Source organism: Candoia aspera, chromosome 13 (assembly GCF_035149785.1).
Source record: "Candoia aspera isolate rCanAsp1 chromosome 13, rCanAsp1.hap2, whole genome shotgun sequence".
NCBI lineage: Eukaryota > Metazoa > Chordata > Lepidosauria > Squamata > Boidae > Candoia > Candoia aspera.
Genome location: NC_086165.1, coordinates 222968 through 245181, shown reverse-complemented (window position 1 = coordinate 245181; position 22214 = coordinate 222968). Strand labels below are relative to the sequence as shown.

The 22214-nt window shown below is 53.0% G+C and overlaps 1 protein-coding gene across 1 annotated transcript in view; it reads left to right on the top strand.

Moving 5' to 3' along the window:
- Nucleotides 1–18942, top strand: part of PRTG (protogenin) — a 36783-nt gene extending 17841 nt beyond the window's left edge. The window contains exons 8-19 of the mRNA XM_063314325.1: nt 1512–1676; nt 2275–2580; nt 3237–3425; nt 13747–13842; nt 14234–14420; nt 15055–15182; nt 15361–15531; nt 15987–16172; nt 16365–16485; nt 17052–17217; nt 18264–18368; nt 18592–18942. Coding sequence (XP_063170395.1) covers nt 1512–1676; nt 2275–2580; nt 3237–3425; nt 13747–13842; nt 14234–14420; nt 15055–15182; nt 15361–15531; nt 15987–16172; nt 16365–16485; nt 17052–17217; nt 18264–18368; nt 18592–18942 — 2171 coding nt within the window. The remainder of the gene's footprint in view (nt 1–1511; nt 1677–2274; nt 2581–3236; nt 3426–13746; nt 13843–14233; nt 14421–15054; nt 15183–15360; nt 15532–15986; nt 16173–16364; nt 16486–17051; nt 17218–18263; nt 18369–18591) is intronic.
- The last annotated feature ends 3272 nt before the right edge of the window (nt 18943–22214 follow it).

Sequence of the window (22214 nt, the reverse complement as noted above, 5' to 3'; positions counted from 1 at the left end):
TGGTGGTGGTGGTGGAGAATTGGGGGTCCATTGAGAGGGTCTGCTTTGGAAGATGGCTTCCTCTCCAGAGATGGGGGAGGACGGGTGTTTGTGGGGATGGGAAGAACAGGGCTGCTGCTGATTCCTCGCTAGCAAGAAGAAGCAAGCCGAAGGTCCAGGGAGCGGCTTTCTCTCCCCTTCTGGCTGAGTCGTGAGCCGCATTGCCACAGGGGGCCTCACAGCCATTCACAGCACACAGAAACCCTTTCGAGGACCTTGTGTGGCAGGTCAGAAATTGTGCCTCATTAACAATCCAGTAATTGGAGGCAAGTGCTGATAATCTTGCCTAATTAAAATGCTATCAACTTAACTCAAAACTGTGGGAAAATCAACCAGTGGAATGTTGGCCGTTTGCTTCCATTCTTAAGAGGAAACGCTGATGCTGCTTTGACAGGGTGGCTTTGTGTGTGTGTGTTTGTGTGTGTGTGTGTGTGTGCGTGTATCTTTTACAAAGCTGATAAGCAGTTGGTAAGAATTGGGTGCTGAGGAAGGTCCAGGGCACTTGCCAGCTCTTTTCTGCTTCAGAGACCCATGCTGAGCCTTCCTAACATCCCCGCATTTGGATATAAATTGCCACGGGCTCTTTTCCCAGAACATCGTTAAGGAGCAAAAAGTGCCTGGTCCTGTTCTAGATCAGGCGTTGCCTACTCTTTCTGCACTAACTGCTGCCTTTGGGTTTAAATGAGAACCTCCTTGGCCATTCCAGAGCACTGTGGTCTCTCAGTGGGTGGGTGGGTATCGACGTTGGTGGACCTCTAAGGGAAGGGCTCCTCCTGGCTGCAGGCGAAAGGGGTCCAGCAGTTGAAGCCGTCTGGATGTTTCTCTCTCTCCTGCTCCCACTTTCTTTAGTCCCAAGCATATGCAGTGCCTGCTGGTGGCTATTTGCTGGCCCTAAACCACCCATGTCCAAACAGTGTCAAAGCCCGCTTGCCAGTGTGGCCCTGTCATTGATCAAGAGGCTGCAGCGTAGCCTGGACAAGTGAAGGGGTAGGAGAAAGTGGCTCTCCTGTATCCGAAGGGTCCTGCTCACACATCTGCGGTTGCTCTGAGGGAGTGGCAGGGAAGCAGAATTTGGCCATGTCTGGAGAAAGTTTGCAGCCAGAAGCGGGACCGGAGACAGCCTTTAGAATCGGCAGGGATTCCTTGGCGAGTTCCGCAGAAGCAGCAGTCGCCTCTTGTGCATTGAACAGGGATAACTGACCCTCCAGGCCTTTCCAAACCCAGCAGATCTGCTGCCGACTCCCGCCAGTTGGCTCCTGTCCAGGCGACTGCTTGTAGAATCACGAGCCTGACCCTCCTGACAGCTGGGCCTGCTGGCACAGGGGGTTGGTTGTAGCCAGGCTCAGAGAGGAGACTTGTTCTTAGTTTTGTCTTGGCCTCACAGGAACCCTGATTTATTTTAGGGGCTTTTGAGGGAGCCTCCCATCATCATACGTTCATGCTGCTATTGGTCAACTCCTTTTGTGTTCTAGGCTTAAACAATGAAGAATACCAGGTTGTCATTGGGAATGACACAACCCATTATATTATTGATGACTTGGACCCTGCCAGCAATTACACCTTCTACGTGGTGGCCTACATGCCCCTGGGGGCAAGCCAGATGTCTGACCACGTGACTCAGCACACGCTGGAAGACGGTACTTGTCCCCCTTGCTGGAAAAGCTGCTGGGAGAGGCCCAGAACCTGGGGTGGGGGTGCTGCTGGCAGCAGTTCTGGCCACAGAGGAGGACCCCAGTGGGTTTAGCCAGACTCTGCAAGGAAGGGGTCCATTTGCATTTTTACGACTGCCAGGTTGCCGTAGCCCAGCTGGCGATCCTGCAGCATGAAGGGGTCACAGGCCCACTGCAGTGGGGCTGGTGGCCCTTGCAGATAGCAGGAATAGGCTTATTCTGCAGGGAGCACCCGACAGAAGTCGTGGCTCCTTGGATCTCTTGGTTTGAGCAGCTTGGCGAGTGCCTGGGCCTGCCCAGTTCCACTGCTTTTATTGAGGATAGTTGGGTTCTCTCAAGAGCAGGGTTCTCTGTATGGATTACAAACCTACTGAAAGAATTAAAACATGAATGACAGTAGAAATGTGACAAATAGCACAGGGGATGAAATACGGTACATCGAAGCCTCCGTCTCGGAGTGTTCGGCCTTTTGCTTTCTGAGTGGAACAGACGCCTCCGCGTTCCACGTCCTTTTGAGCTGGTGGAGAAGCTCACCCATTCTTCCGTCTCTCCTCCTCCTCCTCAGTCCCGCTGAGGGCGCCCGAGCTCAGCCTGACGAGCAGAAGCCCCTCCGACGTCCTCATCTCCTGGCTGCCCATTCCAGCCAAGTACCGGCGAGGGGAGGTGGTGGCCTTCCGCCTGGCCTTCCGCCTCAGCACGGAGAGCGGCATCCAGGTCCTGGAGCTGCCGGGTGCCATCTACGAATACCTGCTGCGGGGGCTGAAGCCCGACAGTGTCTACTTGGTTCGCGTTTCTGCTGCCACGAGAGTCGGCTGGGGCGAGGCCTCTCTGTGGACTTCCCATCGCACCCCAAAAGCCACCAGTGTCAAAGGTGCTCCCTCTTTTCCCACCCAAAGGAGAGCAGAGCCATTCCATACACATGGGTGCCTTCTATGTAGGTCAGGGGTTGGCTTGGAAGCAGCAGTGTCCAAAGTCACAGGTGGTGGCCAGTTCCGCGTCAACACAGGGTGCTTCAGATGGGCTGCTCTCAGAGACATTGTGGTCCCTTTTACTTAGTAGCGTTGTTTGTGACAAGCAAAGGGCAAATGAAGCCATGGGAAACCACGAGAAGGTTTCAAGGGGAAGATGCTGCTGCTCGGACTGCCAAAGAGCTCCAGTGTGACCCAGCTTTCTCCTCAAGCACTGGGGCCAGGATGTCAGGGAGCCCAGTTTGTTCTGTGGTGGGCTGTGAGTGGTGTTCTGTTGTATTATTGTGTTGTTTTATGTATTGTCACTAGATTGAGATGGGCAGCCATACAATTTCAGCAAATAAATAGGAATAATTTTGGGGGGATTGCAATGCCTCCCACCCCCTTTATCAAACCAAAGGGTGGCATCACTCTCTGATGCTCTGCTGAAATGGATAGGTGATAAGAATCGGCTTTGTGGTCCTGCAGCTCAGACTCCTCTTTGTAAGCCTGATAAAGGTGTAGTGTGGGGCTCTTCCCTTCTGCTCTTGCTGAGCCTCTCAAATCCATTCTTTCCCAGCACCAAAGTCTCCCGAGCTGCACCTGGAGCCCCTGAACTGCACAACCATTGCTGTGAGGTGGCAGCAAGAGCTTGCAGACATGGCAGCCATCCAAGGCTACAAGCTGTACTACAAGGAGGAAGGCCAGCAAGAAAGCGGGCCAATTCTGCTGAAGGCCAGGGACTTCACCTACACCCTCAGCGGCCTCGGTGAGCAGGACACGCGTGTTCTTCCCCATGACCCTCCTCAGCCCAGGGGTTTGGGGGAAGGAGCGGGAGGAGGCACTTCCTTTGTTGCTGCTGTCAAGAGGGGGCAAGAGAGAACAAGAATCGGTGGTCAGGGTGTGGCCCCCATGAAGTCGCATGGAGGTGGCCCAAATTATTCACAGTGTGGAGTTGGGAGTGAGCAGGTGGGAGGCCGTATTTGCTAATGACACAGGAATATTTTGGGTGGGTAAAAGGAAAAGAGGCAGCTGAGAGCTGCGGTGGCTGTGCTTAAGATAAGCCAGTCCTGCATGTGGCACGCTGAGCAGATGCATCCAGACCACAAACATGTCGATGGCATCCGAAGGGGACAGTGGAAGTGTGCTGGGCATCTCCATGGAAACAGAGACTCAGGACAAGGGAGGGAGGTGGAGCCTTTCTAACAGCCTCCTCTCAGTTAAGGCTCATAATACGTCAAGCTCCTTGTCGTAGTCAAGCTCCTTGTTGCAGCCCACAATCGAGAGCACCAGGTTCTCACAGATTCTGAATAGGGAGGGTTATTGCTGTGTGAAAGGGGCAGGGTCACAGGATCTCAGAAACTGGTTGTATCTACCCTGGCCCTCATTTAGCACCAAATACCTCCAGGCAGGGCCTTCCTGTTTCCTTTGATCTTCTTTCTAACTGAGTCTTGGCTTAATGGGGAAGATGCTAATTGCTTATTTGTTACCGTAAAACAGCAATCTATTCTTGTTCTGCAATATCTTGGAAACATCTGTCTTCATTCCTGGGCTCAGCGTCTTCCATCACAGAGATACTGCTTAGCCGGGCTCCCAGCATGTCCTGGGATTTCCAGGGGTTCAAATGGGGGCTCTCTTTGGAGTGTGAACTACTGGGTGGGGATTACAGTCATCAGATTGTCCCCCTTGGCACAGTTTCCAGTCATTCCTCAGGCACTCCTGTCAAGCTGGCAGCCTGTGGCATTGCTGCCTCTGAAGAGCCCCCCCCTGCACTTCCTTTCATTGCCAAAGGCTACTGGCTCTGGGAAGGTAGGCCCCCTGCCTCCCTCTTCTCCTGCTTCAGCTGCCCTCGAGAGCTAGGTGGCAGGGCCACCACCTTCCCTTTCTGGCAGGAAGATGCAAGCAAGCTCTTTGTGCCCAGAAGCCAAGGCTCTTATAGACACACACACACATCGCCTCCCCAGACCCTGGGTCCTGACTCTGCCTGCTTGGTGTCCACTGTTTATTTTTGAATGCTCCACAATTATGTGCCTGAATTCTGGGCTGCCCCCATTCAAATAAACAACTTGGCTCCCTTGGTGATGGTGTCAAAAGTCCCAGACACTGATTTTTCAGTAGAAGATGTGGCTCCTTGCACTCTGGTGTCATACTCTTTCTCTAAGATTGCTTGGATTTATGCCAGAGGTGACCTAACCGGGCTGGGCACCTTTGCCACTCCCTCACTGAATCCTTCTCACACTCCCTTGGCACTGAAACTCCCTGAGGTGGCACTTTGCAGATTGCTCAGTGTTTTGTGTCTGCAGTATCTGAGGAATAAACAGATTTTTTGCTTTGCGGAAGATCCTGGCCTGCAGCAAAGCGTGGAAAGAAGGACGATTCAAGGAGAATCACAAACCATTTTTGTCTGTGGCCTTGTAAGAGTGTCCTCTTTCCTATGAAGGCTGGGTGAGTCTGCATTTGGGGAATTGAAGCATTCTTGTTTGTTTGGGAAAGGGTGTACCCTCGAGGAAGCCCATTATTTCAGCAGGAGGAGAGAGACCAGCTGGAGCCTCATAGAGTCTGCCTTTCCAGAGGGGCTTCTGTAGATCCGGGAGAGTTGTGGACCCTCTCCTGTGCTCAGGCTTTGCTGATCTGCTGCCCTCAGAGGAGAACCTCCCAGTGGTGGTGCACACAAGGCTGTTGAGGGGAAGGCTTGTGTAATATTATGGCATGACCACAGAGCCAGCCTGAGCAGGCCTTGCCACAGTAAAACCCCACCACTTTTGCAGAGGCTTCTGTTTCCTCAGGCCGCTTCAATAAATCCTGATGCTTCAGCTACACTGGACCTCAGCTTGCCTAGGCTGGATGGGACCTGTGGTGGCCTCTCCATCCGCAGGATGGCTTCTGTGCAGCTCCACCCACTCAGCTGGCCATGAGTGCGTTCCCAGGGGACTTTCTGTTGATTCATCCTTGCTGCTACTTCCTCCACCCTTCATACAGCTTCCCTGGCTCTGCTGCTGAGACACCAGTTCCCTCGGCATCCTTCCCTGACCCTGGAAGTGCTGTCCTGGTGCTGACTATGAGAAGCAGATGAGCCCTGGTGGGCTGTGGCACGAAGCCACCTCCAGATGACTGGGAAGCCACTTCCAGGGCCCCTGAGCATTCAGGCTCCCCCCTCCTTCAGTGAGGGAAGCTGAGGTTCTGTGCTCCCAAGAAGGAAGACAATCTCTATTTTTTTTTAAACGTTGATTATGAGGCTGAAAGAGGAGTTTTCAAGTGGAAGAAGATCACCTCAGACTTTCCGTGAATTCCCTGGATGAGGCAGTTTAGTTAGGGGGTGAAAGAACAGTCTGGAAACTGCCTGACAGTGAAATTTGGGTGCAAAGCTAATGTGTCAGTGGCTGTGGGCCAAGACCAGCTCTCTCTTTGTGGACCTCCTCTACCTCCTATGTTGGCCCAGGTGGGGAACCTCACTCACCTTCACCAAGATGAATGTGGCAGTTTTGCTTCCCATCTTTGCCCAAGAGATGCTGGGTCATGAAAGACAAGAGAAAGGCTTCAAGGCTTGGCAAGAAGTGAATCTGGAGGGCCTGCCTGGTTGTGGCCACAGTATATTGGAGGGAGATTCACAAAGCCCTTGTGTTAACCAAGGCAGGCAGTTGCCGGCAAGTTGGCCATCCAAGGTGGGATAGAGGTTCTGGAACACAACATTCATTTATGGTGTGAAATAAGATGTTTTCCCTTTGATTTTTGCAAAAGGAGAGAAGTTGCAGTTTGTATTTTCTCCTAGTGAATATTCCAGCTTGAATTAATCTCAGTGAAAGGCTGAACTGTAGGGAATTTAGAGGGTATGGAAGAGGGAAAATGCAATCTGTGGAGCTCCCTCTTTGATGGAACCTGCCCCAATTACAACTGACTTCCACCTTCTCTGCCCCAGGCCTTTTCATCCCAAGAAAACATAGACACGACCAAAGATTGTCTTGTTTTTAATTAAGAAACATCACTGGAAATCTGTACTCCAGAAATCATGCATTGCCAGAGAGAGCATTTTGTGGCCCAGCAAGTTTAATCTGCTTTGTGGACAATAATGCAGACCGGACATCCTAGGCAACTGTGTGTTGCAGGTGAGAAGACGCAGGTCTCACTCTTGAGCTAACCTTCTTCATTAGTCTTCCGTTTCACTGATCTGCCTTGATCATGATCTCTTACAACAGGAGGATAAGATATTTTGGAAACTGCCTGAAACCAAAATCACCCATCTTTGATGGGAGCCCAAACAGAGGTTGGAGAGTGGCAGCTGCCTCCTGCACGGGCAAGGCACTCTTCCACCTCCTGTGCTGCAAGCTCTGCCAGCACTGCTCAAGCTCTGTGTCAGCTCTCTACTCTGCTGGTGTTTCACCCTGGGCAGGCGTGTCTGAGCTGCTTCTTGCCCAACCGCTTCCTGCCCCCCAGTCAAAAGGTTAGAGTGATGGTCAAGCCCAGTGCCCGGGCTCCTGGCCAGGCCTAGCAAGGAAGAGCTTTGATGCTATGTGCCTTATGCGGCCGGTTTGTAGGTTTGCTTCTATGCTCACCATGCGCATGCCATGGAAAATGTGTCCACAGTGGCCGTATGGCCAGCTTGCATCCTTTCTGGTTGCACAGCTGGAAGCCGAGCTGAGGGTGCTTCGGGGCTTCGCCCCTCTCAGTGGGGGTTCTGTGCGAGGGTGGGAGGGCGTGCGGCTGCTCTTTGATCCTGAGACAGTCTGTGCTTTTATTCTTACATTTTTCCGTGGTGTTTTCACTCCCAAGGGGAAAATATGAATTTGTTTTCCTTTCTCAATGAAGAGTTTTTAGAATGCAGCTGCAGATAGAGAGGGAGGGACTTGTCCCTAGGTATTTTATTGGTAAAGTTCCAACAATTTGGGAATTACACTATTTTTTTTTAGATAAACCCTGTTCTTTTCAGCCCTGATTTAAAAAGCAGCAGCTTTTGAAGGGAGTTAGAAGGGAACGTCTGTCTGAGGAAATGAAATCAGCGTTGTCCATTCATCATTTGGTGCACCAGCCAACCCCCAGCCCAAGCTCTCCATGATTCCTGGAGCATCCAATGAGGGACCCTTAGAGGCGTGAGGCCCCTAAAGGTCTGGCCAAATCAAATGGGAAGAGAAAGTTTGTTAAGCTACCATTAGCACATGAAAGGGAATTCAGAGTTAGAAGACCTGTTTTCTATGTCTGTCTGTATTTAAAACCAAAAAGGAACATTCAACCTTAGATTAAAAGTTTTAGTAGCCTCCACTCATAAGTTTTTGTTGCCATCCAGTGTTTAAGTTTTTGCAGAGCAAAGGGGTTAGGGTTAGGGTTACCATACAAGTTCAGTGGATGTAGAGAAAGGTTCGAGAGTTTGGTAGCCCCAGCAAGGAGTCATTCAGCCTCAGGATAAAGGGGGTCTCACTCTCCCCCAGATTCCCCTTCCCTTCCTGTGTTGAATTAGCGATTGTAAGCTCTTGTACAGCCCCCACAATTCCCCACAAGCATGGGTGTGGTAGTCCCAGCCCATCTAGAGATAGCGAGTTGGGAAAGGCTATTGTCATGAGCACTGATGGCGAGCTGGAAGGGGCCTCTATCCAGGGGGGAAAACGCATGCGTAGTACTGAGGAATTAAGCAGCCATTCAAAGAGACACAGATCAGATCCGCCTTAACTTTTGGGGTTTATCTGTCTGGGTTTTTCCCACGCTTCTTCAGTTTGTTAGGATTCTGTTTTATGTAGCAGTAATAAACACTAGAGACCTACTCCTCGTCTCAGCATGGACAGCTATCTTGAGATTGGCCCAGGCAGGCGAGGGACGGGGATCCTGTGTGGATCACGATCTTCTTTTGTGGACATTTACTGAGGCATGTGGTGTTCACACGAGCATATATTTGACCAGCGAACATTAGACTTCACTTTCACTGTTTATGCCCCTCTCAGTTTATAAATACATAATGCTGTATAGAAGGGGTCAGGTTGAGACTGAGGTTGCAGCAACTTCCATACCCGCCTTTGTGGCCGATGTGCTTGGACAAGGTGCTCCCCTCCAGGACCAGCGGCTGCAACGTGGGTGAAGGTGTTGCCTATGGGGCAGGGCCAGAAAGCAAGCTGCTGCAGAGCAGAGCTTGTGAGATGAGGCCCCTTTCCACATATGACAAGCAAGGCAAGACACCCCACTCCGAGTCGCCACAGTGCAAGGACTGTTGGTGGTCTTTCCATTTTACCACTCCAAGGGGTCGGAATGCCATGGAGGACCTGCAACAGCCCAGCAGAGCAGTGTTCTGTTAGCACTTATTTTGGAGCTGGTGGGGAGAGTTAGAGCATCGGGGGTGGAATCTCTCTCTGTCAGTCTGTAAACGTTTGCAAGATGACGGCGGGGCATGTCCTGCGATTGGCCAGATATGGGGCATTTCTTGCTTTGGCCAGAAAACTTTTAGGCGAAGGGATTAGTCTGTAGACCAAAGGGCCCTGGGATTTTCTTGCCTCTGTCTGTCTCTGCTCACCCCACCCTTGTGTTCTCACTGGTGTGTGTGTATGTGTGTAGCTGCTTTGGGGCTTTTTCTAAGCCAGGTACCTCTTGCTTTCTCCCTTAAATAAATTTGTCAGCTTGGGCAGCCCACGTGGACTGCTTTGGTCTGCAGAATCTCCTGTGTTGGTTTGAGCAGCTGGCTGTTGAGAGAACGGCTTCCGTCGCGGTGCGCCACAAGCGGGTGCTGTCCTCCCCCAGGGCCCTTTCATGTGATGGGATGAGAGGCAAGCCACACAGCACACTCTCTCTCCCAGGTGCAGCCTCCTGCATTTGGGGACCGTTTTGTATTAACTTCCATATCTTTCTGTATTGTTGTTGCAACTAAACTGCAAAAATTTGCAAGCCCCCCTGCCCCCCCCCCAGTGCTTTTGGTCCATCAGCCAAGGTAGGATGACCATGTTCTCTCCAGTCAGACTGGTGTGGGGGGGAGCAACATCGCCCCTGCCCCCAGTATGGCCTCTTTCTGTGCAATTCCATTTGAATGGTGTTGGGTGAGGTGAGCTTTACGAGGCCCTGGTCTCATCTTACAAAGGGGCGGGCGGACAGACACCAACAAAGGGAGGAAGGGGGCCATGGCAGGCCAGCCGGCTGAGCAGGGGAGATCGAAATGAGGCCCAGGCTGCTTTGGGGAAACCTGCCTCACCTTCTTTCCTGGCTTCCGGCTTCAGCTCCAAGGCGGCTTGGGGTTCTGTGCTGCTTTCATGCAATGTTCAGTCAAGCTGAGCCCCATGGTGGGAGCTCCAGCTCTGCGGGGCTCCTGGGGACCAGAGGAAGAGGAGGAGCAGTCACACTCACTGGCATCTCCCAGTTTGGGCATCCTGTCCAACTGGTTCGCTCAAATGGCTGTTGGCTAGCGCCAATCAGACCATGGCTTGCTAACTCTTGATTGGAAGTGTTTGGAAACCAAGATTTGCACTCGTTGCCACAAGCCATAATTTTGCCTCTGGGTGTATAGGGTGACTCCCTACTGCTTTGGTTTTGTTTATATTATTTATTTCCTGTAGATGTTTGTACATCACCTGTTTCACGAGAACTGTAAAGCGTTTCTGTCAGTAAGACAATCCTCAAATGTAAGCGATCCAGAAGCCAATAAAAGTCCCCTGGTAAAATCAACTCTCACAAAAAAAGATCCATCCCTTGTGCGAAAGTGCTCACCAGATCAGGGTGATCTCTGGAAAGGGGGGGCTTTGTTCTGTAGCCCCCCCCCAAAAGGACTTGTTTCTTCCATGCACATTTTCATTCAATTTCTCTTTGTTATGGGGCTGAAAACCACCCTTTCTGTGGGGAGCATTTGTCCCAGGGAAGATGAAGGCATTTCAGCAACCATTTGGAGGGTTGTGTGAAGGTATTTCTTGTTGGGGGGGGCAGCAAGGGGCTTCTTTCTATTTTTATGCAACAAGAGAAGCCTCTTCAGATGGCATGGACCAGCAGTTGGAAATCCCATGGGAAGCTATTGATGGTCAGAAAAGGAGGAATGCCAGGCACTGCTCTGTTCCTCTACAGCAGTGTTTCTCAACCTTGGCAACTTTCAGATGGGTGAACTTCAGCTCCCAGAATCCCCCAGCCAGCATGGTTGAGAAACACTGCTCTACAGCATCAATTATATTGTTGCTGCTGCAGTGGCTGAGGCAGGCTGTGCAGGGCTCAAATAAAGGCTTAAAGGAGAAAGCCCCCAGAGAAGGAGGAGGGGTGGGCTGCGGGTGAGCTCCGACAGCCCCCCTGCTGTCCAAGCAACAGGAAGGAAGGAATCTGCCCCCAGGCGGGCTCCCTGTCTGGCAGGAGAGTCGCTTAAGATGCCCTCCCCGGTCCTCCCCATGCAGAACAGAGGTGGGATGAAAAGGAGATGGCTCCTGGGATGCCTCGGTTTCCCAGGGCCCTGGGAGGGAGGTTGGGGGGACAGTGGCTGCCCCCACAAAACACAGGTGGCACCCTGGAGGCTTTCGCAGAGTTTGACTGCATCCCACCACTGCTCAGCGCCGTATTGGCACAAGAAGTTCTTCCTTGAAAGGTGTTTTGAACTGGCGTGGAAGACCAAGAGTGTGGCCCCCAGGTGCTGCAGAAAGAGAAGCAGCACTTTTACTGTGGGGGGGGGGATGGCCCCCTTCCTGGGGAAGGACAAAGCCACAGCAAGGCAGGCTGGTGTAGGGGGAGGGCAAGATGCTGGGCCTTCCCAGAGTCTGCTCCCCTCCCCTGCTTTGTGCAAGGAGGCAGGAAGTGTGTGGGTCCCCTCCCGGGACTGGGCCCCACAGTGGGGAGAGGGGAGGCAGGCGGATGCTGCTGGACAGGAGTAATTTGAGCACCCTGTGTCTTCCCATGGAGTGAGCTGAGCGCTGGCTGGGAAAACAGAGGTGCCTTCTCTCCTCCTCACAATAAATTCAAGGAGTTTCCAGAATTGCTGCAAACTGCAGTGAGGAATTGTTACAATTTTGCTGTTGGGATCAGCAGAACCCACTGCTGGAAGGAAATGCTTGAAACAGCGGCATCCCCGTGGCCCCGGCAGGGCCCCCCTCCCCCCCTCCGCTTGTGCCCAGCCTCCGCTGCTGCAGTGCCTTTGTGCCCCTGGGCTTTGGGGGTCAGGTTTCTCTCTGCTGGGTCGTTCCCACCCTTCCCCCTCACAGCTCCTCCGGCCGGGCTGGCAGCAGTTGTTGGGAGTGGGTTTGGGAGAGTCCCAGATCCCGGGTCAAAGGCCACGACCCAGATGTCAGAGCCGCCCGGCTGCCGGCCTCTCCTTGAAGGGTTCTCTGGAGTTTATTGTGCAGGGGGAGGGCAGGGGAGGGAGGGGATTGTCTTGGGGGCTCCAGCCAGACCGGCTGGGGGGCTTAACTCTTGCAGAAACACAAAAGCTTAAATTGGACACTTGGGGTAGAGCCCAGGGCCCCCTTTCCCTTAAGGAGCAACTCTGCTCAGCAGCTCTTAGGACAGTTTTCAGAATCCCAGCAAGTTCACTTGCCGTTTTTCTTTGCTAAACTTTCCAGTCCAGCCTGACAATGAATGGCTGCTGCCAGCCAGCCTCCGTGGAAGAAGGGTGGCTCCTGGGTGCTGATCTTCCCACAGGAGCAGAAAGTGTCCACTGGTGATGGGATCCCTGTTGTATCTGCAGACCCACATAAAGCGCTGCTGATTTTTGGTCTGGAGATCAGGCATCCAGACTCTTTGCAAAATGCAGAGGATTAAAGCCCCATCATGCATACCTTTGAAATGTATCTTCTAAGATTTTTTTAAAAAGATCCAGTTAATAAAATGTGGCCTCCTGCCCAACCCATATAGAGGGAGGCAAAAAGAACGCAAAATAGTGAACAAAATCTCAGTCCTGGGAAAGTGTGGAGTGTGCGAGAGACCCCTTGACTCTGCTTGGAGGGAACTCTGCCGGGCCTCCAAAACCCTCTTGCTCTACAGCACAACAGTGGAGGTCCATAGTCCTTGCATCATCTGATTTTTGACTTGTCTTCCTCAAAGGGTTGACATCCTCCCCCCTCCCTCACCCTTTGCTTTCCCAAATCTTTATCAGCTGGGAATGAGAAGGTGCCAAGGAGAGGGTTAGGGTTAGGCTGCTCACTGTCCTGACCTCGGATTCCTCCTTTGTTTTATCTAGTCCTGACCTGTTGCCTCATTTTGGCCCCCTTTGGAGGCTCACAGCATAGCAACTGAAAGAAACGGGGGGGGGGGGGGGCTTTTCAGGGGCTGGAGTGCCACCCTTTGCTGGCCTTCAAGGGAAAAATCTGTAAAGAGATGCCCCTTCTCGGAGGTAGACAGTCTTGGCTAGGATTTGCTCATCTGTTCCCATTTTTTCAGCAAGGGGACCAAAAGTGGTGTCTTTTTCTGCAGCGTTGAGTATAAATGGTCTCTGCTGGATTCTGAAGATGTGGCTGGCTGGACAGTCTTGCTCTTCCCACTGAGGTTTCAGTCATGTTTTGCTAGCAATGATGGGGAACATTCTTGTGCAGCCCCTCCAAGTCTGTGGCTTCTTCCAAGGAAGGGGAAGGGCCCCCTCTGGTGTCCTGCCACAGAAGGAGGCTGGCCGGATGTTAGCAGATCAAAGGACCCTGGGCTGGAGGAGAGGGACAAAGCCTTGGCTTGCCCGATCTTTGTCCAGCATGGGGGGTGGGCCCTGTTTCCTTGACTGCCTCCCCCGCAGACCATTAGTTCGGGGATGGTGCCTCTGAAGGGAGGTTGACTAAAGACTGTCATGGGTGAAGAAGCAGCAAGCCTCCGCAGGTTATACGGCTGCAGCCAAGTTCTCCCTGGCAGATTCGGGAGGAGAGTTTAGCTCTCCGCTGTGTTCCAAGGGGTGTGAACGTAGCCCCCCCATTCTAAGCCCTCTCCCAGCAGTCCGGTGCGCTGCTGCGTCCATGCAGTCATTGTGTGGGATCTTCAGGGAGACTGATGGCTACGGAGCCAGGCGTATTGGGGGCTGCTGCTACAGGAGGAGGCGCCCATGCTGGCTGTTCTGGGAGTGCTGAGAGCACCAAGTTGGAGGAGGCCAGTCTGGAAACTGGCTGAGGATCAGGGTGCTTGGCTTCCCTCCCAGTGCTGGGTCCTGACAAGCTAAGCAATTGTTCTTCAACCTTGTCCAGACCCCAGAAAGAAGTACCACGTCAGGCTGCTGGCATACAACAGCATGGAGGAAGGCTACGAAGCAGACCAGACTGTCAGCACCCCCGGCTGTGTGTGTGAGTCTCCCACTAGTTTTTCTGCTGGGCTTGTTGTGCTTCCAGAGGCTCTTCAAATTGTACAGATATTGTGAAGTCTGGGAATGGGATGATGTGGGTCCAGAACAGCAGATGGTTGGGGTGAAGCTTCTCTGTCCTGCTCCTTAGCCCCCAATGCCCCTGTCATAATTTCCAGGGGTTGATAAGGCGGTCTAAAAAAAAGACGGGGGGGAGCCATCTAGAGCACTGGGGCTTCTTGATTGCTTTGGGCTGTAGAAAAATTGGCTTGATTTGGGGGGTTCTTTGCTGGCTGGACTTCTGATGCAGAGCCATCAGGTCACCACAACTCCTTGGGAAAAGCAGGATGCTGATCTGGTTCCACCATGCTTGGGGCACTCTCCTCTCTCTGCAGCTGTCCGGGACCGCCTGGTGCCACCCCCGCCGCCACCCCACCACCTTTATGCCAAAGCAAACTCTTCCTCCTCTATTTTCCTGCACTGGGGACGGCCAGCCTTCACTTCGGCACAGGTCATCAACTACACTCTCCGCTGTCACCCCGTGGGGCTGCAGAACGCTTCCCTGGTCCTCTACCTTCAGACGTGCGTAGTTCCTCTTTGCCTGCTCTGTCCTTGCCCTGCATCCCCTCCAAGAAGTTGGTCGGGACCCTTCCTGTTCACCCAAGGCAGAATTGGGGCGTCAGCTGTGGTTTGGAGGGCAGCTCCTGCACCAACCAGGCCTTCTCCACAGACGTCCCTGAGTCCACTCTTCATTCTCCAGGCCTGGTCCTTGGCCAGGATGTGGTCTTGAGGAGGCCTGGTGTCTAGCCTGCATGAAGCGCCAAGCCAGCTAATCCAGATTATAATGCGTTTAAGCTAAAAGATCCCATATGTAGCAATCTCTCAATAGGGACATTGGAATTTGGCCAAGGCCTTTTGTGGGTAATGGTGGCTGGGTGTGGGGAGACTGCCTCTGGCTGGGGCCTACCACCTCAATCACAGGAAGTGGCCCCACTGGCAGCCAGAGAAGCAGCCCAGGGCTCCTGGCTGGGGAAGCCCAAGGGAATGCTTCTGCTGGTACTGGCAGGCCAACATGGCCCTCCCTCCCCTCCCCAAAGAACCTCTCCTGTGGCAAGGTTGAAGCGCATCCTCCCTGTTGCATGCCGGGAAGACTGCAGAAAGCAACAAGCAGGGATCCATGCTGTCTCTCTCCTGCTAACCTGTCCCTTATGTCCAGGCCAGAGACTCACCTGATGGTCCAAGGGTTGGAGCCAAATACCAAGTACGAGTTTGCTGTTCGGCTGCACGTGGATCAGCTCTCCAGCCCGTGGAGCCTGGTGGTTTACCACACCACCCTCCCAGAAGGTGAGGAGGAGGATGCCTGGCGCCCTTCGACTGAGGATCCACCCCAGCCCACAGGGCAGTCTCCCTGCTCTGCCCTGCATGCTGGAAAGGCTGGGGGCGAGCAGGTTCTCTTGGGGTCCATCAGCTGAGGACTCTGGAGCCACAGAGGTATCCACTGACAGCCTGTTCGTGCCCACAGCCCCAGCCGGTCCACCACTGGGAGTGAAGGTGACACTGATTGAGGAGGACACAGCCTTGGTCTCCTGGAAGCCACCGGCTGGCACTGGGACCCTCGTCTCCCGTTACACCATCCTTTATGCGTCCAGGAAAGCATGGGCTGCAGGCGAGTGGCAAGTCCTGCACCGGGAAGGTGAGTGGAGCCTGCAGGCTCTGAAGGGGGTGTGCCAACAGTAGGGCCTTCCTGCTTTCCTGTTCCTTTCTCACTTGTGCAGCCTTAACCTTATGGTTGCTGAATGTGTTGCCCTGGAGGCAGCCCTGGTTCACCGGGCTGATGGTGTTGGGGGTTTCAAGTGAAGCATTTGAAGCACAAGAAAAACACTGGAATTTGGTTTGCAAAACTTGGGACACTCTTCTTTTAGAAGTCATGCTATGATAGAGATGTTTTGCTGCCATTCCGTAATGTGATGTCTTATTGGTCAGTCACAGATCTCATAGTGATCTTGCACCATGATGAAGAATCTCAAGAAGAATCAGAGAGAGCAGAAACAGGCCAAAGTGCTGTGCCAGGCACCATGCAGTTTGGCACCAGTCACCCAAGCAGATAATAATGGTTGGCATGTCATCTTGTCTCCTTCCTCCCTGTAGGAACAATAACCATGGCTTTACTGGAGAACCTCAGGGCAGGAAATGTCTACCTCATCAAAATTGCTGCATCCAATGAAGTTGGTGAAGGGCCTTTTTCCAGTGCGGTGGAACTGGTGGTCTTGCCAAAGGAACCATCAGAGTCAAACCAAAGACCTAAACGCCTGGATTCTGCAGAGGCTGACGCAAGTGAGCCCCGTGCTTCCTGACCCAGCCTGCATGCATCACACAGCCCCCCTGCTCAATGGTGCCATGCCCCTCCACCCTCTGTCCTACAAGCGCTTCTCATCTTAGAAAGGGCAGCCTGGCAGATCCTCTCCTGGCACACTGTAGAGTTTGTTTTCTTGCTGTGGGATAGATGTGCCTGTTTCCTTGTTGCAGCTCTTTCTGGCTCTTACCAGTTGGACCAGAAGTCAATGACGGGCATAATTGCAGGCGTCTCCATTGCCCTGTTGTGTATCTTGGTCTGTGTCCTTATCCTGATCTACCGTGGCAAAACAAGGTAAGACCTGTCGTGTGTGTGCGAGTGAAAGCCTGGGTGGGAAGCATCAGGCCCACAGCACCAATGTACCGTGTGAGAGTGCATTGATGTCTGTGTACGCAGACCAGTCGAGAATCCTTCCTGGGATGTGTGAAACTGGTGGTAGAACTTCAGTCTAGCCACAGCCCTCAGGGACACAGCCAGAATGACCAAGTGGCTCCTGGTCAAGCTCTTGCTTGGCTACCCCATTCTGACCGTAGACTGCTCGGGCAAACGTTCTGTCTCTTAACACGCTCCTACCATTAACTTGTACATTCCAAAGAAGTGGTGGATGGAGAAGGCTCAGAGGTTAGGAGGGAGTTGCAATTATCAGAGAGAATTCATAAATGTGCAGCTTCCTCTTTCTCCCCGCCCCTCTGCCCATAACTGAATGCCCAGTCAGGGTCAGATCCAGCACTTACACTGCTAGTGGACATGCCTTCATTCAGAATTTGGTTGCTGTAATTGGAGCTTAGCAAGCAGTCAACCTTCAGCTAGAGGACATTGGCCTCCACCAGCAGGCCAACATCTGACTTCCTCCTGCCCAGGAAAGCAACACCTTCAAAAAGCAGCCGGCCCAGCCCTGATCAACTCACTCGCAGCAGCTGCTCTTCTAGGAGGGCCGACAAGGGAGCCAAAACTCTGGAAGGCTTGGTGGAGAATGAGGAATCTCTGTTGCCCATGACTGTAGGGAGCAGCTTTCTGGATGCCAAGGTACAAAGGACATGTTTGCTTTTCTGGTTCATTTGCAACTCTTGAGGTGGCTTATAGCAAACCCACTAGGTAATCCCACTGAAGAGTCAAGCAAAGGAAGAAACAGGTTCAGCAAATGAGGGCACCAGGCAGATCTCATGGGACAAGGTGTTCCATGGTCTGGAGGCCACCATTGAGAAGCTCAACAGTCCTGCCTTTGACCTGGACAAAGAAAAAGAAGATCTCTCCAGTGGATCTTAAAAGGAAACCGGCCAGCTGGATCAAGAGGAAGTCCCCCATATGTCCTGGATCTAAGTCCCCAAGGGCTTTGGGGGAAAGGAAAGGAATAAATATTGGGCCCCTGGGTAGGAGTGTGCGCCTTGACGTGAAATCAAATCATTGTGACTCTCCAACCCAGCCATATAGGCAGCATGTTTTATTCATGTCTGGTTGTAAATAGGAATACCTTTACATTGTGGGAAAAGGCCTACTCCTGCCTGATCTTCCCAGCTTTTTAAGATCTTGAGGAGGGGTCCTCACCCGACAGCAGCAAAGGCCTTTGGGTTCAGGGGGTGCCTGGGTTGACTTGGTGCTAAAGCGGTTTCATTCAGCTGGGATGTGACTTATTTTGCCTTTGGGTCTGCCCTTACTTGTGCTGTGTGTTCCAAGTTTGGTGGTTTATTTGCAGTTTTTAGTAGCCGCAGTAACATTCAAGAAATGATAATAGATGACCTCATGGACTCACAGAAGGGCTGTGGCCACCTTTACATTAGCTGATCTTGGGAAGGGTTCCTCAGGCCTGTGTGTCTTCCGGGCAAAAATCCAGGATCACTTGCAAAGGGGATTGGCATTAAGGAGTTGCAAGACTTCGACCACTGTCCACTGCATGCTTACCCAGGGGTGAGTCCCATGAAGTTCAACAGGGTGTGCCCGGATAAAAGTGTCCAGGAGTGTGTCCTCAGACCAAGGTGACCTTTGGGGAATGGTCCCGGGAACCATTCTGTGGGCCTGCCTTGACTCCCTCCCCTTTTTCTAGTCAGCAATACAAGAGTCTCTTCCCCTTTTAGGGTGGAACGGACCTTATTATAAACCGCTTTGGTCCAGTCACAAAGAACAGTGCCAAGAAGAAATGGCTCTTCTTCCATCGCTCTAAGAAGGAGAAAGCAGAGGAGGTGAGATTAGCAGCCTCTTTGTCCAGGGCAGGAGAAGGTGTGCCTTTCCCTGCTGGGAGAACGTGGCCTCTCTGGTGGACCAGGCCCCCTCCCATTCCCGGACTCCTCCCCTGTTACAACATGCTAAGGTGCTTGGAAAAGTCCCATTCCTAAAGCTGAACTGAGTCGCCCATGTCCAAAAGGAGCCGTATCAAACATCCCAGTGCTTTTGTTCTTCCCGCAGGCCCCAAGGCGACTGGCCTCAGCCGTGTGCCTGTACCGGTCAGGGGCAGCCGTGCTGATTGGCGAGGAGCAGCAACTGAGCAACCACGTGACCAGCAGCCCAGGGACTGACACAGAGCATTCAGCCCACAGCCAAGGCAGCCATGAGACTGGGGACTCGGGAAGGTTCTCCCATGAGTCCAACGAGGAGCTGCGCCCCTCGGCCAGCTTCGGGGCCACGGATTCTTTCCCAGGCAGCGACTTGCACCTGACAGCTGGGAGTCCTGTCCCTGAGCCTCTCCCACCGCCGCCAGTGTTTCCTCGCGGGCTGCCAGCAGGCAACGGTGACATGGAGTCTCGCAGGGGACGGTGAACTGAGAGGCTGAGTTTCAGCGGGGTGCCCGGAGGCCAGCAGGCAGCCCATATCTCTGCCAACTCTGTGTGTTTTTCTTTCCTGTGAATGTCCAGCGTGCAAAAATGTGAGAGGAGAGTAGGGCAGCCCCCTTCTCTGTCACTGGAGCAAAGGCGGCCCCTTTGCTCGGATATCTACCTCAGTTTGTCAGGGGCAATCTCCCCCACAGAAAGCGTTACCTCATTGGCTTGTGTGGAGGAGTTGCTCTCGGCGGTGTTGCTGGTGATAACTTCCTAGTAGCCCCGCGTCCTTCCCCCTGAATGTGTAGAGCACGAGTGTGTGCGTGTGAGCCAAGGAGTTGTGCTGGGAAGCAGAGGGGGCTGCCCCACCGGCCTGGGGAGGAGTGCTCCCGAAAGACCACTCAGCCGGGCTGCCCGAAGGGCCAGGCAGAGGCTGCGGGGAGCCCCGGAACCACTCCGCGGGCCTGCTGCCTCCCAAGCCCCGAGGGCCTACCTGCCTCGACAGTGCCTTCTTCTGGTGCCCACAGCTGAGGGCTTGGGGACCTTCCCCCTCCGCCTCCACTGGGGCCTCTCGACCAGATGGTTCCCCCAATTTGGCCAGGCCAGGAGATATTCCTGGTAGTAACGGTGCCTTCCATTAGAGATAGTATGAACTCACTGCTTGCCTTATTCGTGGAGTTTCTCCGGAGGATGGAAAGATGCCTTACGTGTGCTCTGCAGGCCGGGTCTGGGGTCCCCCATTTGCTTCCCCAGCCAGTCCCGAGCACCAGGAGGCTTTGGCTTGGACACAGCCTGCAGCGGGCACTCGGCATGGGCACGTGAGCTCTGACGGAGCCCCTCTCCCCAGAAGGCACAGTGGAGCACCCCCCCTTGGAAAGAGCCTTGTTCCCACACAACTCCTGTTTTATACTACCTCCTTTTAAAGTTATTCTAGTGTTATTATTTTCCTGTACTCAGGGTGCAGTTTGTTACTTTTAAGCTGTCTTGCGCGTTGTAAGGCAAACTGACAGGGTATCATGTTGTGTTTTGTTTTGAAGTTGACGAGTGAGCGAGCGAGTGAATGAGACATGAGCAAGAGAGAGAGGTCCATATTCACCAAAGTTGGAAGCTAGCTGGGTCAGTTCCCTTCATTTTCCACCCGGAAAAGGTGTGGGGAAACATCCCAGGTGTGACTTCCTGGATCTCTTGCAGATGGCGAGAAATGTCCAGTTAAGGCAGCAGGAAGTCTGAGTGTCAGTGGGCCTGGTGAGAGGACCGGCACCCCCCTGGCCCTCCCTGCCCCTCGTTTGGTGGCAGCGGGCTGGCCTGGGGCCTGGGAAGAGACTGGAGGCAGCTCTGTCGGCTTGCTGGTGCTGGCCAGGCAACGTTGCCTTTTCCGCCGCTTCCTGATGCAAAGGCTTTAAAGAAAATAATAATCTTGTACCAAAGAATGTTCTGTGGAAGAGAGCTGCATATTTTCCCAAAAAGATAATTGAGCTAGTTAAAAACGGTAGCATTGAATATTTTATTGCCTAAGTAGATATTAACCCAAAGGAGCCGAGAACCGAATGGAGAATAGGAGTGGACTGGGTAGGTTAGTTTTACAATGTGACTACCTTTGTTATTGTGGCTGCCAGAACCTTTTTATAAAAGTAAGACCTTCTCAGCTCAAAAGACTTCAAGCGTAATTTTGTTTTCCTTTTCTTCAGCAATTCCATCAAACAGTAGAGAGAATATTTCTACACGTTTTATATGTGCTTGCTGAAGAAAAGGAAACTCGCCTTGCCAAAGATTGAGTTGGGGGTCTCATTGGACAAAGCTGAGCCTGCCACGCCGCAAAATAATGTCTGCTCTTGTGGGCAGCGTTTGGGCAGCTCGCTGAGCTTCGTAGCAATGTGCTCCAAGGGAGGGCTGACGTGCTGAGGGGCCCCCTTCTCCTCCAAAGACGCATTTGCTGTGAGTGTCGACACTTTGTGGCCGCTCCCGGGTACGATGAGGCAGTGCCAGGGCATTCTAGTTTCTAGCAGCTGGGAGTGAAGGAGCGCCCTGTCCCGTGTGAGCTGTTTCGGGGAGCTCCAGCCCTACCCAGATGTCCTGCCCCCGCCGGGCTCTCTTGCTGGGGGTGCAGAACTGAGGCCGGAGCTGATGCTTTCCGGCCAGGGGAAGCTCCCTGCGACTGTCCCACCAGCAAAGATGATCCCGGCAGCCTCCCTTGGGCCTTCCGCTTGTCCCGCAGAGGGGCCTGTTCTCCCTGGTTGCCAAAGAGTCAGCTTAAGAGAGGGAGATTTGCAAGGGTGGAAACTGTTTTTGTCTGAGGTTGCATAGCAGCAAATGAAGAAAACCAAAGATATTTAAGGTTACCTCAGCATAGAGGCCTGTGCTAGGTAGGTAGGTGACCGTTTTTTGCTTTTTTGTTGTCCTCATTCTTTTGTTTTGAATTGGCATCGCCTTTTCATGTGCCCCCCCCACCTGTATCTGGGGGGGTTGATCTTTCCTTCACCCTGGGGCAAACTTGGGTTGGCCTGTGGTGGGGGGTGAGGCTGACTCCCTCCAGAAGGCCGCTTTTTGGTGCTGTGGATAGTTTCGCAGCAAAACTGCTGCCTTCCTTCCATCTCCTTCTGAATCCCGTGGGACATAAAGGGATGCAGCAGGGCTCCCTGGAAACATCTGCCCCCCGCACGAGTTCCTGTGGGACATCCCAGAAAGCAGATCCAAGGAAGCATTTTGGAAGCATTCTTTGAATTGCAGACACCCCCCCCCCAAGTGTATACTCTGAGCTTGCCATTTTGCCATCAGGTGATGCAGGTGCACACATCCTGCATCCCGAAGAGGAGAAACCGTCCCTTGGGTGAAGGCTGCTTTTCCAAGTATCAGTTCAGTGGCATGTCCACGTGATGCCAGGCAAAGAACCAGACCGGGTGCATGGTGTGTCTGTGTGTGCAATGTGCAGGTCCTTCTGGCGGTTGGATCTGACTTGAAAACAGCAATGCCACCTCCCTTGGCACAAGGGGCACCTGCCCTTCTGGCTTGTATTGGGGGGGCCCGAACTCCATCCACAGTTGTGCTGTGTGGACTCAGCCAGCTGACCTGTGGCCGTCTTTCATGTGCTAGGTGGACCCCACTGGTCACGGCCTATTTGGCAAACAACGGCTCCGGCCCTCATTCCCAGCTGTCAGGACAAGACACCTGGCTTAATTTTGTTTGTGAACCAACTTCTGTTTCCTGAAAATGTTCATCACTTAAAAAAAAGTTTCTGTTTTTCCATCTCATCCTTGGGGTGCTTTAGAATCCTGC